Raw genomic sequence first — 17983 nt, forward strand, 5'->3', positions numbered from 1 at the left:
CTGGGTACCAAAGGTACTGGCAGGGAGAAGACGGAGACACTGGTGGAGCATCCATAGAACACGAGTGCTAAGACCACGTTGCAGTGGAAGATCTAGCCATCATACTTTCCCACAGCTGTTGCTGGCACCATTTCAGCCACAGCAGAGATGGTTCAACAGTGCATACTGGGGATCATTCTCTGTTCATCCTGAAGTATGAAAGGAGGGATACTCAAATTTCCTGAACATGACAGCCGCTTTCCTGTCCAAGTAGCATTCTGCTCACTGTGGCAAAGAACCATGCTTCCCACACCTCTTCTGGAGCAATGGGGCCAATCCAAGCAGGTCACTGTAAGAGTGTTCCTACTCGCCAAGACAGATGTCCTTCTCACCACACCTGCTGCTGAGCGGTGCTCAAGGCTTGACCTCATTGCTGTAGAAAGCTCAACATGGTTGAATATACTATATTTGGCCCACAGAGCAGGAAGCTGAGATGGTGGGGACTTATCAGACCAAGTGACATTAGGAGTTGCTCCTTTAATTTCAAGGAAATTGTGGTTTGTTTTGTTTGTTTGTTTTTAAAACACTGGAGAGAGATTTCTGTGAGGTCAAGCCCACAACAGAGGGGAGCCCATCCTTCTGCAGTACAAGGAGACTACAGTGACACCAGGACTGCTTTACACATTGCCATTCCTGGTGTTAAAGGAAGAGGGGGCCAAAAAAATAATCCATCCTTTTACAATATAAGTATCCACATTTACCTCAGCAACCCACATTGTCTCCCTTTGACAAAGTCAAAGGCATAACAAAGTTTTTCTACTTCTATTGTTACTAGCAAGTAGAGTAAGTCTGACTTTCTGGTCATGAGCCTGTTTATCACCTGTCAGCAGGAGGCTGAAAAGACCCATCACAGGGTTTCTGTCCCTGTCACCTGCATGGCATTCGACATCAGCCTTGCTACAAAAGATTAAGCTTTAAACAAACATAAAAAAGTAAAAGTAAACATAGTTCACAAAGAACAGCTTCCACCTCAATACACTCAATCTAATCTAATCTCTCCCTCTAATCGAGCTGCCAACTGCACTTCAAAAAAAGGCAAAATCCTGCATTCCAAAGAATTTGCAAGGTCTTTTTTTTTTTTTTTTCCATGTGGGATCTATTCCAAGAGGTCAGCTTGTACACAAATTCTGGCTTAGAGGAGTGTCAAGGATGTGGTTGTAACAACTGCTTTGGGGTCCCTTTAGAAGTCAAGAGCATAACGCCAGATAAAGAGCAAAGGTTTCCCCTCAGCATCGAGGCACATGCATACACATTTGCATGTAATTTCTAATTTCATCTTGCTATGGCTCACAACCCTTGCCACAGCACATCCTCTCTCACTGGCCTTTGCATTCCCTGGCCTCATCTTTGTCTTTGACACCAGTCACAGTGCAGCTGGCTGTCCTAGGGATATGTCCCAGGGAGGCAGGAGGAAGGTCACTGACAGCCCCTTCCCCTGCAGTGCCAGAGATGCTGGCTCTGCCCAGCTCCACTCTTGGCTCTCCCCATTCTGCCCGCACCTCCTATCACCCTCACTGTCAGCCCCAGCGTCTACCACACCTTAACACGTGACTTGCTTCTTTATACCATCAGCTCTCACCCGTTCGCTTTTCTTCCTCTGAAGACCACTACATCTTCCAAATTAGTTCCAATTAGAAAATTTTTTTTTTTTTTTTTTTTAACCTGCCGCTAGGGATTTTAGTTTGGGATTTTTTTTGTTGTTGTTTTAAACTTAGTTTTTGCTCAGCTCCTAAGTTTTGGGCCCATTCAAATCCCACACATCCCTTTCCTACCCTACTCAACAGCTTTTCCAAGAGATGCCACTAACTTCTGGACTACTCAGAAGCTTCTGTGAATACTTCTAGATCACATCTCTGAGTTCATGATAGTGGTTCCAGCTTGTATCTGGAAAACCCCCTATGCTGAGTGTAGAGTCTGCTCATTTGAAAGAAAAAAAATATTCAAAGGAAAATAAGCCACATGACAGCATCCTTCAAAACACACGCTACCCTTGGGGAACAGTCAAGAAGGTGAAAGAGAAGAAGGCCTGCTCTCAGTTTTGGTACAAGGATTAAGCTATACAAGAATGTAATTAGGAACAAGACAAGAAACCCCGCATCCCAAACACAATGTGGTGGCGATTCTGCAGCCACAGACAAGCACTGGACTTACCCTCCCTGGAGGGCAAGCATTTATAGCAGAAACTCAAAATTAGACACATTACAACTTCTCATAGCAAAAGTATGCATTCCCGTGGGGATGTAGGCTAACATGAAGTCCAATTAAATAATCACTGGAAATGTCAGCGTAAACCCTGAAGGAATACATACTTCTACTGTGAAATGCTCCCACTGGAAATCATATTAACAAAAAGGTCATCAAGAAATGTTAAAGCTATGCACAAAGGAGGCAGGGGAAGTGAAGGGGGAGGGAACAGAAACTATTTTAATGTAATAAAGATACCACAAATGGTTTTATATTGACAAAGAGCTATGAGTCTGTTTTCACAGACAGAGGTAAAGCAGATCAGATTTGCCCAAAACAGCAAGGGATTTTGTAAAATTTTTTAACCTATTACCAATTCTCTCCCTGTCCATCACCCTGTGCATCCCTCAAGCAACTGGCCTCCTTGGCCTGGAGACAGCCAGTGGCCGGTGTGATTGTGTACAAGCATGATGCAAAGGGCTTTGGCTCAGCATGTCTGCAGAGGGAGAAGGGTCCCGGCACTGTGTCAGACATCTGTAATCCTGGATGTGTAGGAGTGGACATTTCTGTTTAATTCACATGTTTTAGAGAACACTTGACATTTTCATGGTTCAGCTATCCATTTATTCACTTTACCCTTTTAAGGGCAACCTCTTCAGGACAGCTTCTTTCTAAGGAAGAGGAGGCTGCTTTGTTTCTCTTGAGGATGAACACAGGCTCTTCTCCAGTTTAAAACATTGTTGCTCCCCATCAGAAACAACAGCAACATTTCCATTAACATGAATGGAAAACAGGGTGCTGATACACCACACCAGCCTTTGGAAGTGCCATCTGTTCTTGCTGGATCTAAACTCTTTTTAAAGTGAAGAATTCTATCCCTTTGGCTAGAAATACTACTACTAATATTAGGCTCTGATTTGACACTTTCCAGCAAGGTATTCCAAAGCACAGGAAAAAAACAGAAAATAAAGGGTGCTGACTTGTCATATCCCAGTAGCACAATGTCCAAAAATAAAAGCAGCAAACTACTGGATCTAGCATGGACACAAACTTCAAGGCCAGCCCTGCCAACACTTAAATACTAATGGTCAGAGAAGCAAAGATAGATCCTAAAAACCCCAAACGGCAAGAGAAAGTTGACCCACTTCACATCCATATATTTCAGAGTCAAGGGAAAAAAAAAAAAAAAACAAAACAGATATTTACAGAATCCAGAGCTAAATAGCAATCAAACAAGGAATCTCTTCAGCCAGATCAAAACTATTCCAGGTCTCCTTGTCTCCACAGGCAAGTTAACAATAATGTTTACCAGGAAGTATAAGCACTGTGTTATCCCCCAGAGATGTCATGCACTAACACAAACACCTACAACTCTAGGATTAACCTCATGTTAAATGATCACATTAAGTGGGTTTGTACCTAAAATATGCCAGAAAATTCTAAGCAGCAGCAAAAGGCTTATTCTTAGTTCCAGCAACTCTTGGCAGAGACCAAGAAGAATGAGAGCCCATCACCAACACAGTACAGGTCAACTGCTCTAACAGCTTTTGCTTTAAAACATTATTGGTCAACTGCATACATAAGGCTTAATATCACACTGTGGCATAGCCAACTGTAGACAACCAATCTGATAAAACACAATCTTCCATTTTCCAAATCTTTAAGGCATTGTTAAAAAAAATATACATGATAATTCATGTGTGGACAAAACAGTAACATTTGTTCTTCTTTTTGTTACCTTTAATTTGAAGCAATTCTTCTTGGTCGCAGTGAATCAAGTGGGAATTAACCCAGGCATGCTGTAGACTTTTTAAAGCTAGAGCATAGTAAAAGAGTTGGAACCAACATGTTCACATCTCCTTATTATTATTCTCTTAACATATTTTTTCCAATTTCCTCCTTCAAAGTCATTATCTTAGAAACAGAGTGATGTGTACATGCAAAGCAGCATCTAACCCTAGTGGGAGGGGTGGTTCCCAAGCCCTCCCACCCACTGGGCACATTCATGTCCCCCCAGCAGCAGGTGACAACAGATTTACAGTCACCCCCACTGCACTAACCCCAGACCCCTCTGATGGGGACAGTCCAGTGCAGGGACACATGGGCTGGCTGGACCCCAGCCAAAGGAGCTGTGGATGTAGTTAGTTGAGCTAGACAAGGCTAGTGTTGCCCTAAGCGGCAGCAATCAGAGGCTCATTCCTTCAGGACAAGAGGAACCAGGTGGCACCCAGATTTACAAGGTCCCAGTTGCTTCCTGCGGACTTGCTGGCTCAGGTCTCTGCACACACTCCCCTGGGACATGCTTTTACAGGCACCACTGAAAACAAGTGCCAGGAGATCATAAGCTTGTGCCCCTTATGGATCCTGGTCTTTTCACTGGCAGTGGAGCTTTCCTTTAGAAAGGAGGTAACCTGCTCACCCAAGCAGAGAAAGACATGAAAACAAGCGTTGAATTTTTAAAAGAACAAAAACCACTTAGCAGCAAATCAAAGCCTACAATTTCACTTCAGCAAAAATGCATTGTTAAGGGAAGAGGGGAAAGGGGTGCTCCTAAATCCGTCTCCCACTTTCTGCAACAGACAGCTGTGTTGTTACAGAGCACCACTGTGATGGTGGATGAACCTGGGTCAGCCACACTTAACACCAATGACAAGAGAGATGAGCTCAGTGTTACAAACAGTGCAGAGGACAGAAAAAGAAAACCCAGACAGATTAAAGTGACTTCTCCAAGGCCTCACAGCAAGTCTGTTGTGTGTGCTTAATCAGAGCAAGACAATAACCACTGCACAGCCTTGGCCAGAGTTCCCCTGGCCCCAAGACTGCCTTGCTACCTAGGCACAGAGTTATACCTCTAGACAGATTACCCCTTTTCTGCACCACATGGGAGAGATACTTGCCTCTTCCATCTCCCTCCATCTCCTTTAAGTCCTAAAATGCTGCTGTACAGTTCCAGAACCAGGTCAGAGACCACCTTCTGAAAGCACACAGGCTCCTGGGGAACCAACACCTTTCAGAGCAGGGGAGGACACACCAAAGCCAACCTCCAGTGGGCTGAGGTGCATCTGGACATGAAGTTGCCTTAATCAGAGATATCAACTGAAGCAAAGAGCTTCCTGTACTAAAGAGTCACAGGACATTAAAAACACACCAAAACCCAAAACCCCCTGAAGCTTAACTACTGAAGCACAGAGCACCAACCAGTCATCCTGCACAGAGACCATGAGCACCTCAGGACTTTCCAGCTGCAGAAATAACTCACTGAACCCTTCCATGCCTCCTGCTCATAGCAGCACCCCATTCTGCCTCCACACAGGGCGAGTTGAAACCATACAGCCAGAACTGGTGGCCAAACCCAAAAGCATTGGTGCACATGTGAGCTTCACCATGCTCAAGACAGCATCTTTATCCAGCCTCCTCTCAACAGGACTCTACCAGCTCTGACTTCTTGGTGAGGAGGGGAAAGGTGACATCCATGATATCCACTGCTCTTCTTTAAACCCCAGTTTACCAAACAACTTTGTGATAACAAGAAACAAAAAAAAAAAATTATCTTTTACAATACAGAGGCGTTTAAAACATTGAAGGCACATTCAGGTGAGTACCTAGAAACAAAGCTCCAGGCAAACAACTGCTCTCAATAATTCAGGTCAGCTTTGTGATTTTCTCTAGCCAGCCCTCTCCCAGGCCCACCAGAGACTTCCCAACAAGGCCAAGGCACTACACATAATCTTACCTTATGCACAAAGGGACAATGCATTAGGTCATCTTCACAGATTACCATAATCTATTTCTTTAAACAGTGTGACTTGTATAGCTCTGCCAAGCCCATGCTGAGTATTTGAGAAATATTTCCCTCCTGGTTGGCTGGTAAAAGTGCAAGCTAACACTAAAAAAAAGAAGTCCATCTGTATTAGTTAACATCCAGATACCACTCAGACCTCAAATACAGCTACTCTTCTATCCTGAGTGTCTCAAAAAGGTTGTGCTCACCTTAAGAATAAAAAGCCAGAAGACACACCAGCAAGCAATACTATATCAAGATTTTACTAATAGAATGTCTCACCTCAAGCAGGGTAAGGGCAGCACATGAGGCATTCAGCTAATTATAACCCAACATCTACCTACGAGGAACACTGCAGGGGATGTTCCCCCAGTTTAAACAGAACTGGAGCCAGATTTTGCTTCACAGGCATCAAACCTATTTGCCTAATGTAACAGTTTGCTTCTTGACTCTTAAGTTTGGTTTCCAAGGGTATAAGAAGCTGGAGAGCTAAAAAAACCCAAACAAATCTCCTTCCTGATCCTCTTTCCAAGGCAGTGTCATTGCTCTCTTCCCCCCAAGGACAGTTAAAATGTGACAGGCACCATGCAAGCCAGAACTCGGAACTCTAAGATACCATCATATGGGAGGAAATGCAACACTTTCTATTATTGTTGAACAGGCAATGTTCAGAGGTACACTGCAGAAGCATCCCCTCAAAGTACTGAAAAGACTGTGGTCTCCAGCCACACTATTGCCCCAATTTATTTACGTGCAAAAGACAGACACACACAACCAATTTTCAAGTGTTATGGCCAATAAGATTATCTATTCCACTGAAGAGAGAGATACTTTAAGCTCCAGCAATCAGGAGTCTGAAAACTGAAGGTGGAATCTCAGCCCTAATAGAGCCAGCAGAAGTTTTTTTCCCCAGTGACTAATGGGGCCAGATTTCCTCTGCAGCACAGAGGGAACAGACTTTAAACACACTGGATGCTTCACACACATTACTTAACACTTAAAAATACACATTTCCCTATTACAGCCATGACACAACAATTATTCAGTGGAAATCTCTGGTGGAAATAAGTGCCAGACACGTGTTTTGTTGGTCAGCTGCATTTGTTGACCATTGCATCAAGTTTTACTCTCAAATACACTTGTGCAGTGTAATCCAATTAGGGTTTAAAGTCACACTGACACTGTTAAATTATATAATTAATAATGCATTTGCAACAGATTATGACCAGGTCAGGTATTCCAAAGGCAAATGATCATAATACTTTACATGAACATGGGACAATATAAAACAGGTACTTATTCCTTTTATAGGTGTCTCAGCCCCCTCTGTAGTTGTTTAAACTTCGCTGATACATGACTTCAGTGTGGTAAGAGAGCTGAAGCTATTCTTAGACCATGGCAGAAAGCATGAAGTGGTTTGCTGGCAGATCTTACACTCCCCACTAGAATGAGAGCAAGCCACTTCATTTATTTCCCTGTTAGATGATCAATGAGAAGACTGAGAGCCAGAGAATAAATAAGCTCCTCAGACCAGGAACAAGAACAGAGACACAACCAGTTGTTATCACCACCAGCCGGTTCCTCCCCAGCCCCCTTGCAGCAGTTCTGCCATCAGATTACAGCACCCATCAGGGGGAAAAAAAGGATTATTTGCCAAATCATGTTTTGCACCTCTGTTTTTTAATTCGGTGTTTCCTTGCAGTCACACCTTTAAAAACTAAACACAAGACTTCACAAGGCTCCTGCTGCTGGGGCTTGAAGGTAGAGGAGGGAGGAAGACAATACTGATAGACACTGTCTGGGGAGACAAAGGTAACCTCCTCTTGAGTTAAAGACTGTTGAAACGTCTTGGTACAGATGCTTCAATTTTACATTTTTGTTTCATTTGTAGATTTAACTGGGAAAAGACACACGCAACTCCAAACCTAAACATTTAATTCTGGGGAAAAATAATGCTTTTCATCTGAATGCAAATTAATTGCCCACTTCCTATTTTTAGGTCCCAGCAGCAAATTCAAGCACACGAACTCCCAAAACTCCAGGCCACTTTCACCATGAGCTGAGGTGCTCAGGAAGGGCAGAGATGCCTTGCTGTTGGGTTGGCAGGAGGGAAAGGGGCACAATCCTGCCAAGGAGAACCAGGGCTGCTGAGCCAGCCCACAGCCACACCACCACACTCTCCCTCCCCAAATTAAACAGTTTGGCCACAGGCCTCAAGCAGAGGGGACACAGGCTCACATTACTCTCCTTCCCAATGCTAAGCAAAAGAAAAAAAAAAATCCACAGAAAGGGAGCCCTTTGGTTTCAGTAAGCATGCAATACCATGGCCTAGTACAAGGTGGGGGGGAACATGACTTCCTCCTATTTTGTATACAAACAGGCTGGGCAGCAGCTTCAGCCCTGACAGCTTAGACTGTTAGAGCCTGTGTAGCAGCACTGTGAAGTACATGATTTTTTAAATTATATTTTAGTAAAAATAGGGAGTTTATGCCTGTCTCAAGTGCTGTTACGCCTTGTGAACAAAGAAATAAGCAAATACTTTGCTTCTAAAGAGCTTAAATCTAAAATATGCAAATGTTATATTGATGACGAAAAAAATGCTCCATGTTAAAGGAAGCAGCAAAGAGAAGCATAGAGAGGAACAGAGGTCTTAAAATCCCCCCATACTACAGCATACATAAAAGCCCAACACTCTTTTGTCACAGTGCTAGCTTATTTATTGGTCTGTTAAATTAAAAATAAATCACACCACCTCTTTTTAACTTGAGCCTAATAAGGTGCCTCATACATACATTTATCTATAGATCACAGCCCAGCCTGTGGAAGCAGCAGAGTTTCTCTGCTGCTTAAAAAGACTTGGGCACCTAAAAACCTATACACATGCAGGGCCACGTCGCTGCCCTGGCGCGCTTTAAGCCAAAGCTGTAACTCAACCCTCGGCTTTGCTGATCAGATTCGCCCCACAACACGACACCATGCCACGAAAACGGCAATGGGGCCACAGGCTGACAGGCAGCACCAAACATGGAGAAGGTGGCACCGGATCAGGGGGACATAAACTTGGACAGCCAGGCTAGCAACCAGTGTTTGCAAACACAACACAGGGGATCAGATGGGCAGGCAATAAATTAGAACCAGATTGTAGTGAGCAATAGAAATTGCTCGAAATAACAAATGGAGGCTAAGAGGACTCCCCCGCTACCCCCAGTTTCATTTCAGAGCCTGAACCAAGAGGCATGCACACACCAGCTCCCAGGTTGCTGAAGCAGGATGGAAAAAACACTATCTGACAAGTGAAACTAAATAACAAGCACTTCCAGCATCACTCCTCCAGCTGGGAAACTTAACCACAGCCTTCCCAAAGGCCGCTTCATCCTAGGCTAGACTTCATTTGACCCCTGCTTGAGTCCCACTTCAAAGCGGGGGGAGGGAAGTTATGATGATGGGGGAGCTCCTTACTACACACTTTCCCAGGTGAGGTCTGCTCTGACCCAGTGGATCACTACACCAAAAAAAAAAAAAATTTAAAAAAATCACAGAATTTGGGCTTCCTCTGCCTTCTAGCATGCTTCCACATCTGTTAGCAGAACAGTTTGGGAAAGGGATTTCTCCAAACAGGCCTCTGAGGCAGATGTTAATATTTCTCAGTGGTTGAAAACCAAAAAATGGCTCAAATAATTCCACAAGCTCTCAGTTAAACCCAGCACAGCACCAAGGGGCAGCGACCAGCATTGGAAGGTGGGAGGAAGCTTAGTGCTGCCCCATTACAGCTCCAGAGCTCCATCTCAGCCAGGATCTTACTTCAAGTACTGAAGAACTGCGTTTGAGGTCCACAGGAGCTTCAGTGTTTTCAGAGAAACACAAAGGAGAAACACCTTCAGCATTCCACTTTTCTAAGAACAGGAAGGCTGTCAGACTACAACCATCTGTTGCAAGGACTGTACAACAGAATGATTACCACCAGAAATAGAGGACTTCAGTGGTAACCCCACTCTGAAAAGCACCTCCTCTCCCTCTTTTACAGATAAAGTGCATCAACATGACCAGAGAGACTCAATAAAAGCATGCTGGCAACCTGTAGCAAGTATCAAAGCAAGTGCAGCAGGACCATACACTTGCTGGGAGCAAGGAGAACATTCAGTGCAATTTTAAGCTTCCACAAGGTAACACCAACAGAGGAGTACCTCGCAGGACCCTTCACTTCTATAAAGCTATGAAACTGAACAGAGGAAAGGGGATAAACTGTCAGCCAATCCATTCTACTGCCACACTGTGCAAGCTGGAAGTACCAAGCTGTACAGAAAAATTAAACGAATACATACAGTAAGAGCTAAGTAACAAATCCTTCCATAGTTTCTCAGTGCCACAGCCAGTCTCTGCCAACCATGCCTCTGCATGGCATAAACACCCAGGGGAAAGGAGATTCAAGCTAGAGGGCCACATTGTTATAAATGGGAGCTACATAATAAAGTGAAGAATGGATGCTGCATTAATTGGTGGGGCTTAATTCCTCCAAAGCATTAAGGAATAGACCAAACACCACATTAGAACAGCATCCTCCACAGGAAAACCATATAGATATATAAGCATGTATACATGTAAACACACTTTCAGATCACTTTTTGGATGAAGTATCTTCCTCTGTCCATTACTCTGAGCCCATACCACCAAAACAAGGACTGATAGCTCCTCAAGTTTTGCTGACTGGATCATGATGCAACACCTCAGACCAAGCAGCCTCCCTCATATTTCTTCCTCCCTTCTACTCTCCCACTGTCCATCTCCAGCTGAGTTCAGCTTTATACGGACCTATGAGTTCAGCTTTATACAGACTAAAATAAGGCTGCTAAGTAAAGGTCAGTCTGATGAGCTAAAAAAGAAGTATACCCTCCTGGACCTCTGCCCCTTGGGCTATAAATACTCTGAGCAAGCACTGGGGGAAATTCTTCGTCTGCACAGACAGACACTAGGAAGCAAGTTTCCTTCTCCTTCCAGTTCCACCCCCTCCACTACTCAAGGACAACAGTCAGAGAAAAGCAAGCATCTCCCTGCTACTGACTCCATGATTTGTCCATGGAAGGCATATGCTTTGCCACTGGTGACTTGAGGCACACAGGTCTTCCTAAACATACATTTTCAAAGTTCGATCACCAGCAAGGCTGACACCAGAGTACACACACTGCAAAGCAAACCATGAGACTAGGTATGGGCAAAGAGGATTACCTTTTAGGACCAAGGGTTCCTTGCCTTCTCGCTTGAGTGACTCCAGCACTATGTGGAGTGGCTGGGAAGGCATTACTCTGCTTGGCTCATTGGTATTCTCATCATAAACTATGATTTCTTTGGAAAAGATCCTCTTGAAGGAGTCCTTGCCTTCCCTGCAGGAGATCAAGTCCAAGACAGTGATTTTGCCCTGCTGGAGCCTTCTCCGGCTGATCTTGTCAGAACAGTTAATGTGGACAGCCCCTTGAATGTGGCTCTTATTATACTCCATGAACGGCCTGCAGTCAATGATGACAGGCCCTTGGTTCTGTTGGTGGCTCTTGCTGCATTTGGTCATCTTCTTCGCCAGATCATTGGGATAAATGATTTTGATGCTAGCGAGTTGCTTGGTGGTGCCGGAGACTGGGCTCCCCACTCCACCCAGCGGGCTCAAGCTGCCGGCATTCTCATTGCTGTTGACCATTTGGTTGGCAGGGCAGGCGGTGGAGGCTCCGGCACTGGTGCTCGCTTGAGTTTGGGCCTGAGTGTCCTTGTCGTACGTTGCCACAGTGCAACAACTGGCACTGCTGCATCCACAACTCAGGGAGCGTGCAGAGCCGTTAGATGAGGGCATATACGTGAGATTAGCAGTCTTTAGGGACACGACAGCTGCGCCGAGCAGACTGGAGTGGCTCTCACCAGCAGAAGAGGCAGATTCAATATAGCTAGAGTCTAAACAAAGGTTGAGATCCTGAGGTCTCACTGGCCTCGAAAGTGCCACTACTACCCTGTCGTCTAAAGGAGATGGAGGCATGAGGAGGCTGAGCACTAGCAAGTTAAGAAGAACTCAAGATCACCCTGCAAGAGAAAAAAAAGGGAGGGGGACGGAAAGAAGAGAAAGGTGATGAAAACTGATCATGAAATCGCATAAGCCTACAGATACAGCAACATAGTTTGCCAACACCCATTATCCATGGCTAACAACCTAACAACCCCTTTTGACAGTTATCAGCTCACAGTAGTTGCTGTAAAACCTTTTCCAATCCTGCAGCAAATACTTCAGCTATCTGCATGCACGCACATGGCACGCTGAATACATGCGACTAGCCTGGACTGTGCAGCTACACCCAGGAGGAGGCATTTGTCTACATGCAGATGGTGCTGAGCTATTCTGAAACCCCAAGCTGCAAGGCACGCAACTGATAACGACAGAGAGGCACGTTCCCATCGTTTACTGCAAGGGAAGCAACTACCGGGCTGACTCTTACTGATGGGAGGAACACACAGGAGCTAAATGTGTCAGCGGTGATATGCAACTTTTCCAGCAGGCTGGAATAAAATTAGCTTATGAACAAATTCTCCGAGACAGTTACGAACTTGAACACATTAAGTTAAACAGAAAACACCCGGAGAAAACAGGAAAATTATGTTCTGGAGATCTTTACAAAAAGTAAGCATGCGCCTTGCACTTCGATCTCCCCTGTTAGAGAGGTTAATCCAGCCCCAGTTAAGCCCCCAGCTCCAGGCCTGGGAAGGCTGCTGTTCTCCAGCAGTCCCAGAGGCAGAAGCTCCCTTCACCCCAGCACATTTCACGGCTTCTAGGAAGAGGGGTCCCCTCCATGCCCCAGCCAAGGTCACAGCTAGCACAACCTCTGCCTTGCCTTTTACTAAGAGACAGCTCACTGGATTGCAAACTCCCCCCTTCAATTCGGGAGGGAAGGAACACAACCAGAGCAAAACAACCTAAGACATCCCAGACTGTGCCTCTCCTTCCCCAGCAACTTTCGGAGCTGCTGCTGCTCTCGCTGGAAAACCCATTTTAGCAGCAACTTCACCAACTCCACTAAATCCCCGAAAGTGGGCGAGCGCCTGCAACACCGCTTCGCCTCCCTAGTCAGCTCTGCACCGGGCCCGCCGATAAGGGGCACGGAGATACCCCATCCCGAATAGCGAGACCTCCTCCCGGGGCGGCCCGGGGGACCACACCGCCACCCCTCAGCACCCACCGCCTGACGGAGCAAACCCGCGGGCACCGCCGGAGCCACGGGAGATGCCGCGACCCACCCACCCGGGGGACGGCGGAGCGGCTCCGGCGGCAGCAGCGGCTCACCCGGGGAGGTTTTCCAGCCTGTTCTTGTTTTTCCCAAACCTCCCCTCGCCCTTGTCGCTGTTTGGAAAAGGGATAAACAAGCCCTGAGCGTCTTCGCCTGATGCAATTATAAAGAATTAAATAAACGGGGGAGATAACCCAGCTCCTCCAGCTGGGGACGGGGGAAAGAAGAAAAAAAAAGCACAAGAGAAGTGAGAATCTGAAGTTTTACCCCCGAGCGCAGGGACCTGGCGCCACTGGGACGGCGGGCCGAGCCGGGCCGGGCCGGTGCTTCCCTGCCCGGGCTCCCGCAGCCCCCGGCCCCCGCGTCCCGGGGAGGGGAGGGATGGGGACGCCCCGCTCCGCCCCGCACTCACCGGCGCGGCGCGCTGCGGCCCGGTGCGTGGTGGCGATGATGATGATGATGATTATGGTGGTGGCGGCGCCGCCGCTGCCTCTCGCGCCCGCTGTCCCGCGCGCCGCCCGCCCCGCGCCCCGCGCGCTGCCCGCACCATCCTCGTTACTTTCTCTTTTGATACCGCGTAAATGTACGGCTCGGCGGGGGCGGGGCGAGCGGCGACGGGCGGCGTCGCTGGCCAATGGCCGCGCGGCGGAGGGCGGCGGGGCGGGGCGGGAGGCGTGGCCGGCCCGCCGGGCGCCGGGGCGGTGATGTCATCGGCAGCCAATGGGGAGGGCGCGGAGCGGGCCCGCGCCCCGGGGCAGCACCAGCTGCTTCTCCCCGCGGTCGGGCGGGGGCGGCCGGGCCGTGCGGCCCCCGCGGCAGCGCCCCCTGCAGGACGGGCTGCGCGCAGGAGGCCCCCGGGCCGTGGACTGGCCTTGCCGGTGCCGCCTGCCCGCGCCCCCGCTGAGGGGAACTGCGAGAAAAAAAATAACCCCTCCGCGTCCCAAACCAGCCCCTTCATCGGGAAGAGCCACAAACGACCCGGTAACCCTTGGTCTGCCGGCTCCCGGGCCACGCCGTCGCGTCAGGGAGCTGCCCCTCGGAGGGGTGCGCCACTAGCACCCCCCAGACTGCCTGGCAAAGGAAGCGAGCTGGCAGAGAGCCGCCCAGGCCCGTGGCTTCCATCGGCACGGCATGACCCACAGGGAAGCACCGACCACGTTCGAAGCAGGGCAGGGAGAGCAAAGCCCCCGCACTCAGAGTTTTGGGGCAGTGGGGCGGTACTGCGTGCCCTCCCCAGCCACCGCCACAAGGAGTTCAATGATGTGCAAGTGGTGTCAAATCAAAAAGGCTGCTTTCTGGATGCTTTTCCAAGCAACCCTCCTCTAACAAAAATAGACTCACACAAGATACTTTGAGTAGGAAAACAATAACTTCCCTGCATGGCAGCTATAAATCACGGGGAGGGCAGAAGACGTGACTCTCCTACACAGCTCAGAGCTGGCTGGGCCTGTATGTCTCTGCCTGCCTGACCTCCATCTTAAAAATGAAACCAGTTACTTCGTGTTATGCAAGTTCTGATCAAATCCAGCTTCTGGCACACTGCCAGCCCATCCTTGTCCAGCAAAGATCATAAGCATTCAGCTTAGACTGAACTCTCCTTGTTTAAAAAAAAAAAATAAAGCAATACAGGCTTGAGGACAAGATTCTAGGGACCAGTTACCAGGACAAATATAAATCTCATTCATCCTTTCTGTCAGACCTTCACATGGGTGAAATAATGAGTTCTCACCCTTGCTACGGGTGCACTACAGGGCAAGAGGTGACAATTGTTTTTCAAGCTGTACGGAACAACTTATCAAACACTAGGACGGTACCTGGCAACAGTACAAGATTTTTGCACCTCTTCCCTCCCCACTGTGCAATCCATTTTAGCATTTCCTGGTTCAGCAACCACATCTCATCACCTATCAATCCATCATGTATCAATCCACCAGGTCAGAGTCACAGAAAGTGGCACCATCAGAACGATGCATCCCACCATGTCCTCTCTGATGGAGGGAGTGCAGGAGAGTTTACCCTGCAACCAGGAATGCAAACCCTTTGAGCTAGAGGGGAAAGGGTGAAGTTAGAGCAGATACGATGTTGTCAGTATGATAACATTGAATCTAAATTAGCCTCCAAAGATTCTGATTCAGGGGTGTACATGGAGAATTCATTTTTCTACTGGGATTTTCAAGCTATGACTACAAATCCAACTGGAACTATTAAAAAAATATAGTAAAATGCAGTCATATCAGCATTCAGCAATTCAGAGTAAAAAAACCTCTCTAAAACAGGTAGCAAGGTTTCAGAAGCGATGAATACTTCATTTTTTTTATGAATAGTTCTAAAAAGCAAGTCAGGGAGTCCTCCTCAGAGCCATCCCTTAAACAACCAGTTGCTTTCCCCTAAATGTTCCTCACAGGACAGTGAGTCATCCAGCAAAAACCCAGGCTTTTGGTTTCCAGTCTTTCGATGCCACGGCAGGGCACCAGTTCTCCTGCATGCTGGAGAGGAAAGAGGATCTGAGGGAAGGCTCCCACATGCAACAGCTTCACCTCCAGCAATCTGCTCCCACTGAGAACAAACACATGCACAAAGACTTTGAGGAAGTAAGTAGTGGAATGGTTTTGTCTTCAGACTGGCAAAGACCATAGTCTGGAGGCATTACCTTCTGAAGGCTTATAAAATGTAAGTCACCATGATACCGAGCATAAAGGCAAATCAGGCTTCTAATAACAGCCTGCAATTGCTGCCCTCCCCAGCAAGACAGCAAACAGATTGACAGAGAATGCACCGGTCTCAGACTCTCTACACAAACATGGTTCGGTTCCCTCGAGGTGCCAGCGTGAGACACCACTGTAGCATTTTCATGCTCTCTATTCCTCTTTGTCTGTGGCTTGCTGAGGTTGGCACTGGGCTCACTGCAGAGAGGAGAGTTAGTTCATGCTTCCCTCAAAACTGCCCTTTCAAGACACACTCAGGCTTGGGGAAGGAGCTTTCCATGGGCTCATGGTCACTTCACCTCCTGAAATGGTCCTTCCAACCAGGGGAGCTGGAAACCGTGTTTTTATGTTTGGGCATCCTCCCAAAGCTAGACATGTCCTAAAGCAAACTTTTGCTAGAAACACTTGGAATCATTGATTTAGCTATCTTTTACTTTCTGACCAAATTGCTCAGTACTAACAATGTGCACCGAGGAAACGTTTTGTGACTTGTTTATGGAGGATCTCGCCTCGCAGAAGAGCTGCGCAGAGGTTACCACAGCAAGCAGTGCTCCCTTCTGAAGGATACTCAGCCTTTGCTGAGTTTTCTTACAATACAAAGAGAGGCCAAATGTAATTTTTTCTCATATTTGACTTAACTTTGTATTTTTCTAAGAATGTTGACTATAAGTTGCTACTCATCCCCAGTTTCAGAGGATTTCCTACAGAACTTTTACTGACTTCATCCTTAATATATTTTATTAGCCTATGACATAAGATTGGCCTTTTTCCTGCTCTTAGAAACCACAACCCGCTGTGATTTTTTTTTTCTGAGTATATTCAATGAACAGCTTTCTAAAAGCTTTTGCTTTCTGTAACTTAACACCCATAAGAGAAACGACTTATCTATCCTGTAACAACTAAATTTCTATTTTCTGAAAAGCATACAAGAATTCTTACTATGAAAGCTGGCAGGTCTTAGTTAAATTCCCACTTCCAACAGTAGCAGCACACAGGATTTTGACATTCTCTTATGCTTTTGCCATCATTGTGCACTTGCTCAGATATTTGCAGCAAACCACAAGCAGACAAAGAGAAATCATCTCAAAATTGAAGAAAATCCTCACAAACTCACAGTATACTAATTACATAAAATCTAATCAAACCCGTTCAACCTCACAAAAAGGGTAAAGATTGCTAAAAACACACGCTGAATATTTAACAGATGTGAAAAAGAAGCCATCAAAATTCTCACCAATATCACAGACATCCCTTAAGTGCTCTCAAACTAGAGTCCCTTGTTATTGAAAGATTTCTTCCACGTGAACCATTCTTATCTTCCACTCTACAATCAGGGACCTTTTCTCTTGTTTAGGATTAAAAAAAAAACCCACATAATTACCTTTGCTAACAGTCATGTACAGCACCCACCCTGCATCTAAACAAAAAAGGTCTGCTGTCCTGTCCCCCCTGAACATTCAAATCTCCTCCAAAGTGGTGTGTAAAGAAAGGATTTGACCTGATGTATGAGACAGTGCATCCCTCTGCTGCTACCACCATGTGCTCCGTGGTCTGTGTGACTGCAGGACTGGGCACTCCTGTGTCTGCTGCTGTCAGCGCTGCCCTCTCAGTGGTAGAGTTATTTCAGTTTTAGGAGCAGAGTAAGAACCAAAGTTAGGTGTTCACCATAACAGGCTGTGTAAAGACAATAAAGGACAGTTGCCTCTCCCTCCTCACACTGGGATTTACACAGAGCAAAGAAAGTTCCCAATTTTACCACCAGAAATGGGAAGCAAGAGGTTGAATGACTTGCCCAAAGCTACACAGTAGCTTATGTGGAGGAGCAGAAAATTGGGAAATCTGGGGAAAGCAGAAGTGCTAACCTGCACAGTATTTAAATTACAAAAAAGTATCTTGCACTTCATCAGGTATTGCATGAATCTCCCTGGGGCCAGGCTGAACTTCTGTGTGTTCACTATGTAAGCTGCCCATTTATTTTTTTAAGCACTCTTTGATTCTTATGGGTTTTAATGCACTGC

General features: G+C 46.6%; 1 protein-coding gene across 5 annotated transcripts in view; it reads right to left on the reverse strand.

Annotated features, from left to right (window-relative positions):
• Nucleotides 1-17546, reverse strand: part of DUSP10 (dual specificity phosphatase 10) — a 29120-nt gene extending 11574 nt beyond the window's left edge. The window contains exons 1-2 of one of the 5 annotated variants that reach the window (XM_074897263.1): nucleotides 17464-17546; nucleotides 11228-12064 (exon numbers count right to left, since the gene is read on the reverse strand). In XM_074897263.1, the coding sequence (XP_074753364.1) occupies nucleotides 11228-12020 (793 nt within the window). In that variant the 5' untranslated portion in view covers nucleotides 12021-12064; nucleotides 17464-17546. Of the gene's footprint in view, nucleotides 1-11227; nucleotides 12065-13274; nucleotides 13297-13316; nucleotides 13339-13672; nucleotides 13857-17346; nucleotides 17428-17463 lie in introns of those variants that run through there. The other 4 variants (XM_074897264.1, XM_074897262.1, XM_074897266.1 and 1 more) reach the window with 4 other exon arrangements.
• Nucleotides 17547-17983: the final 437 nt, after the last annotated feature.

The sequence above is a fragment of the Athene noctua genome, chromosome 1, assembly GCF_965140245.1.
Source record: "Athene noctua chromosome 1, bAthNoc1.hap1.1, whole genome shotgun sequence".
Taxonomy (NCBI): Eukaryota; Metazoa; Chordata; class Aves; order Strigiformes; family Strigidae; genus Athene; species Athene noctua.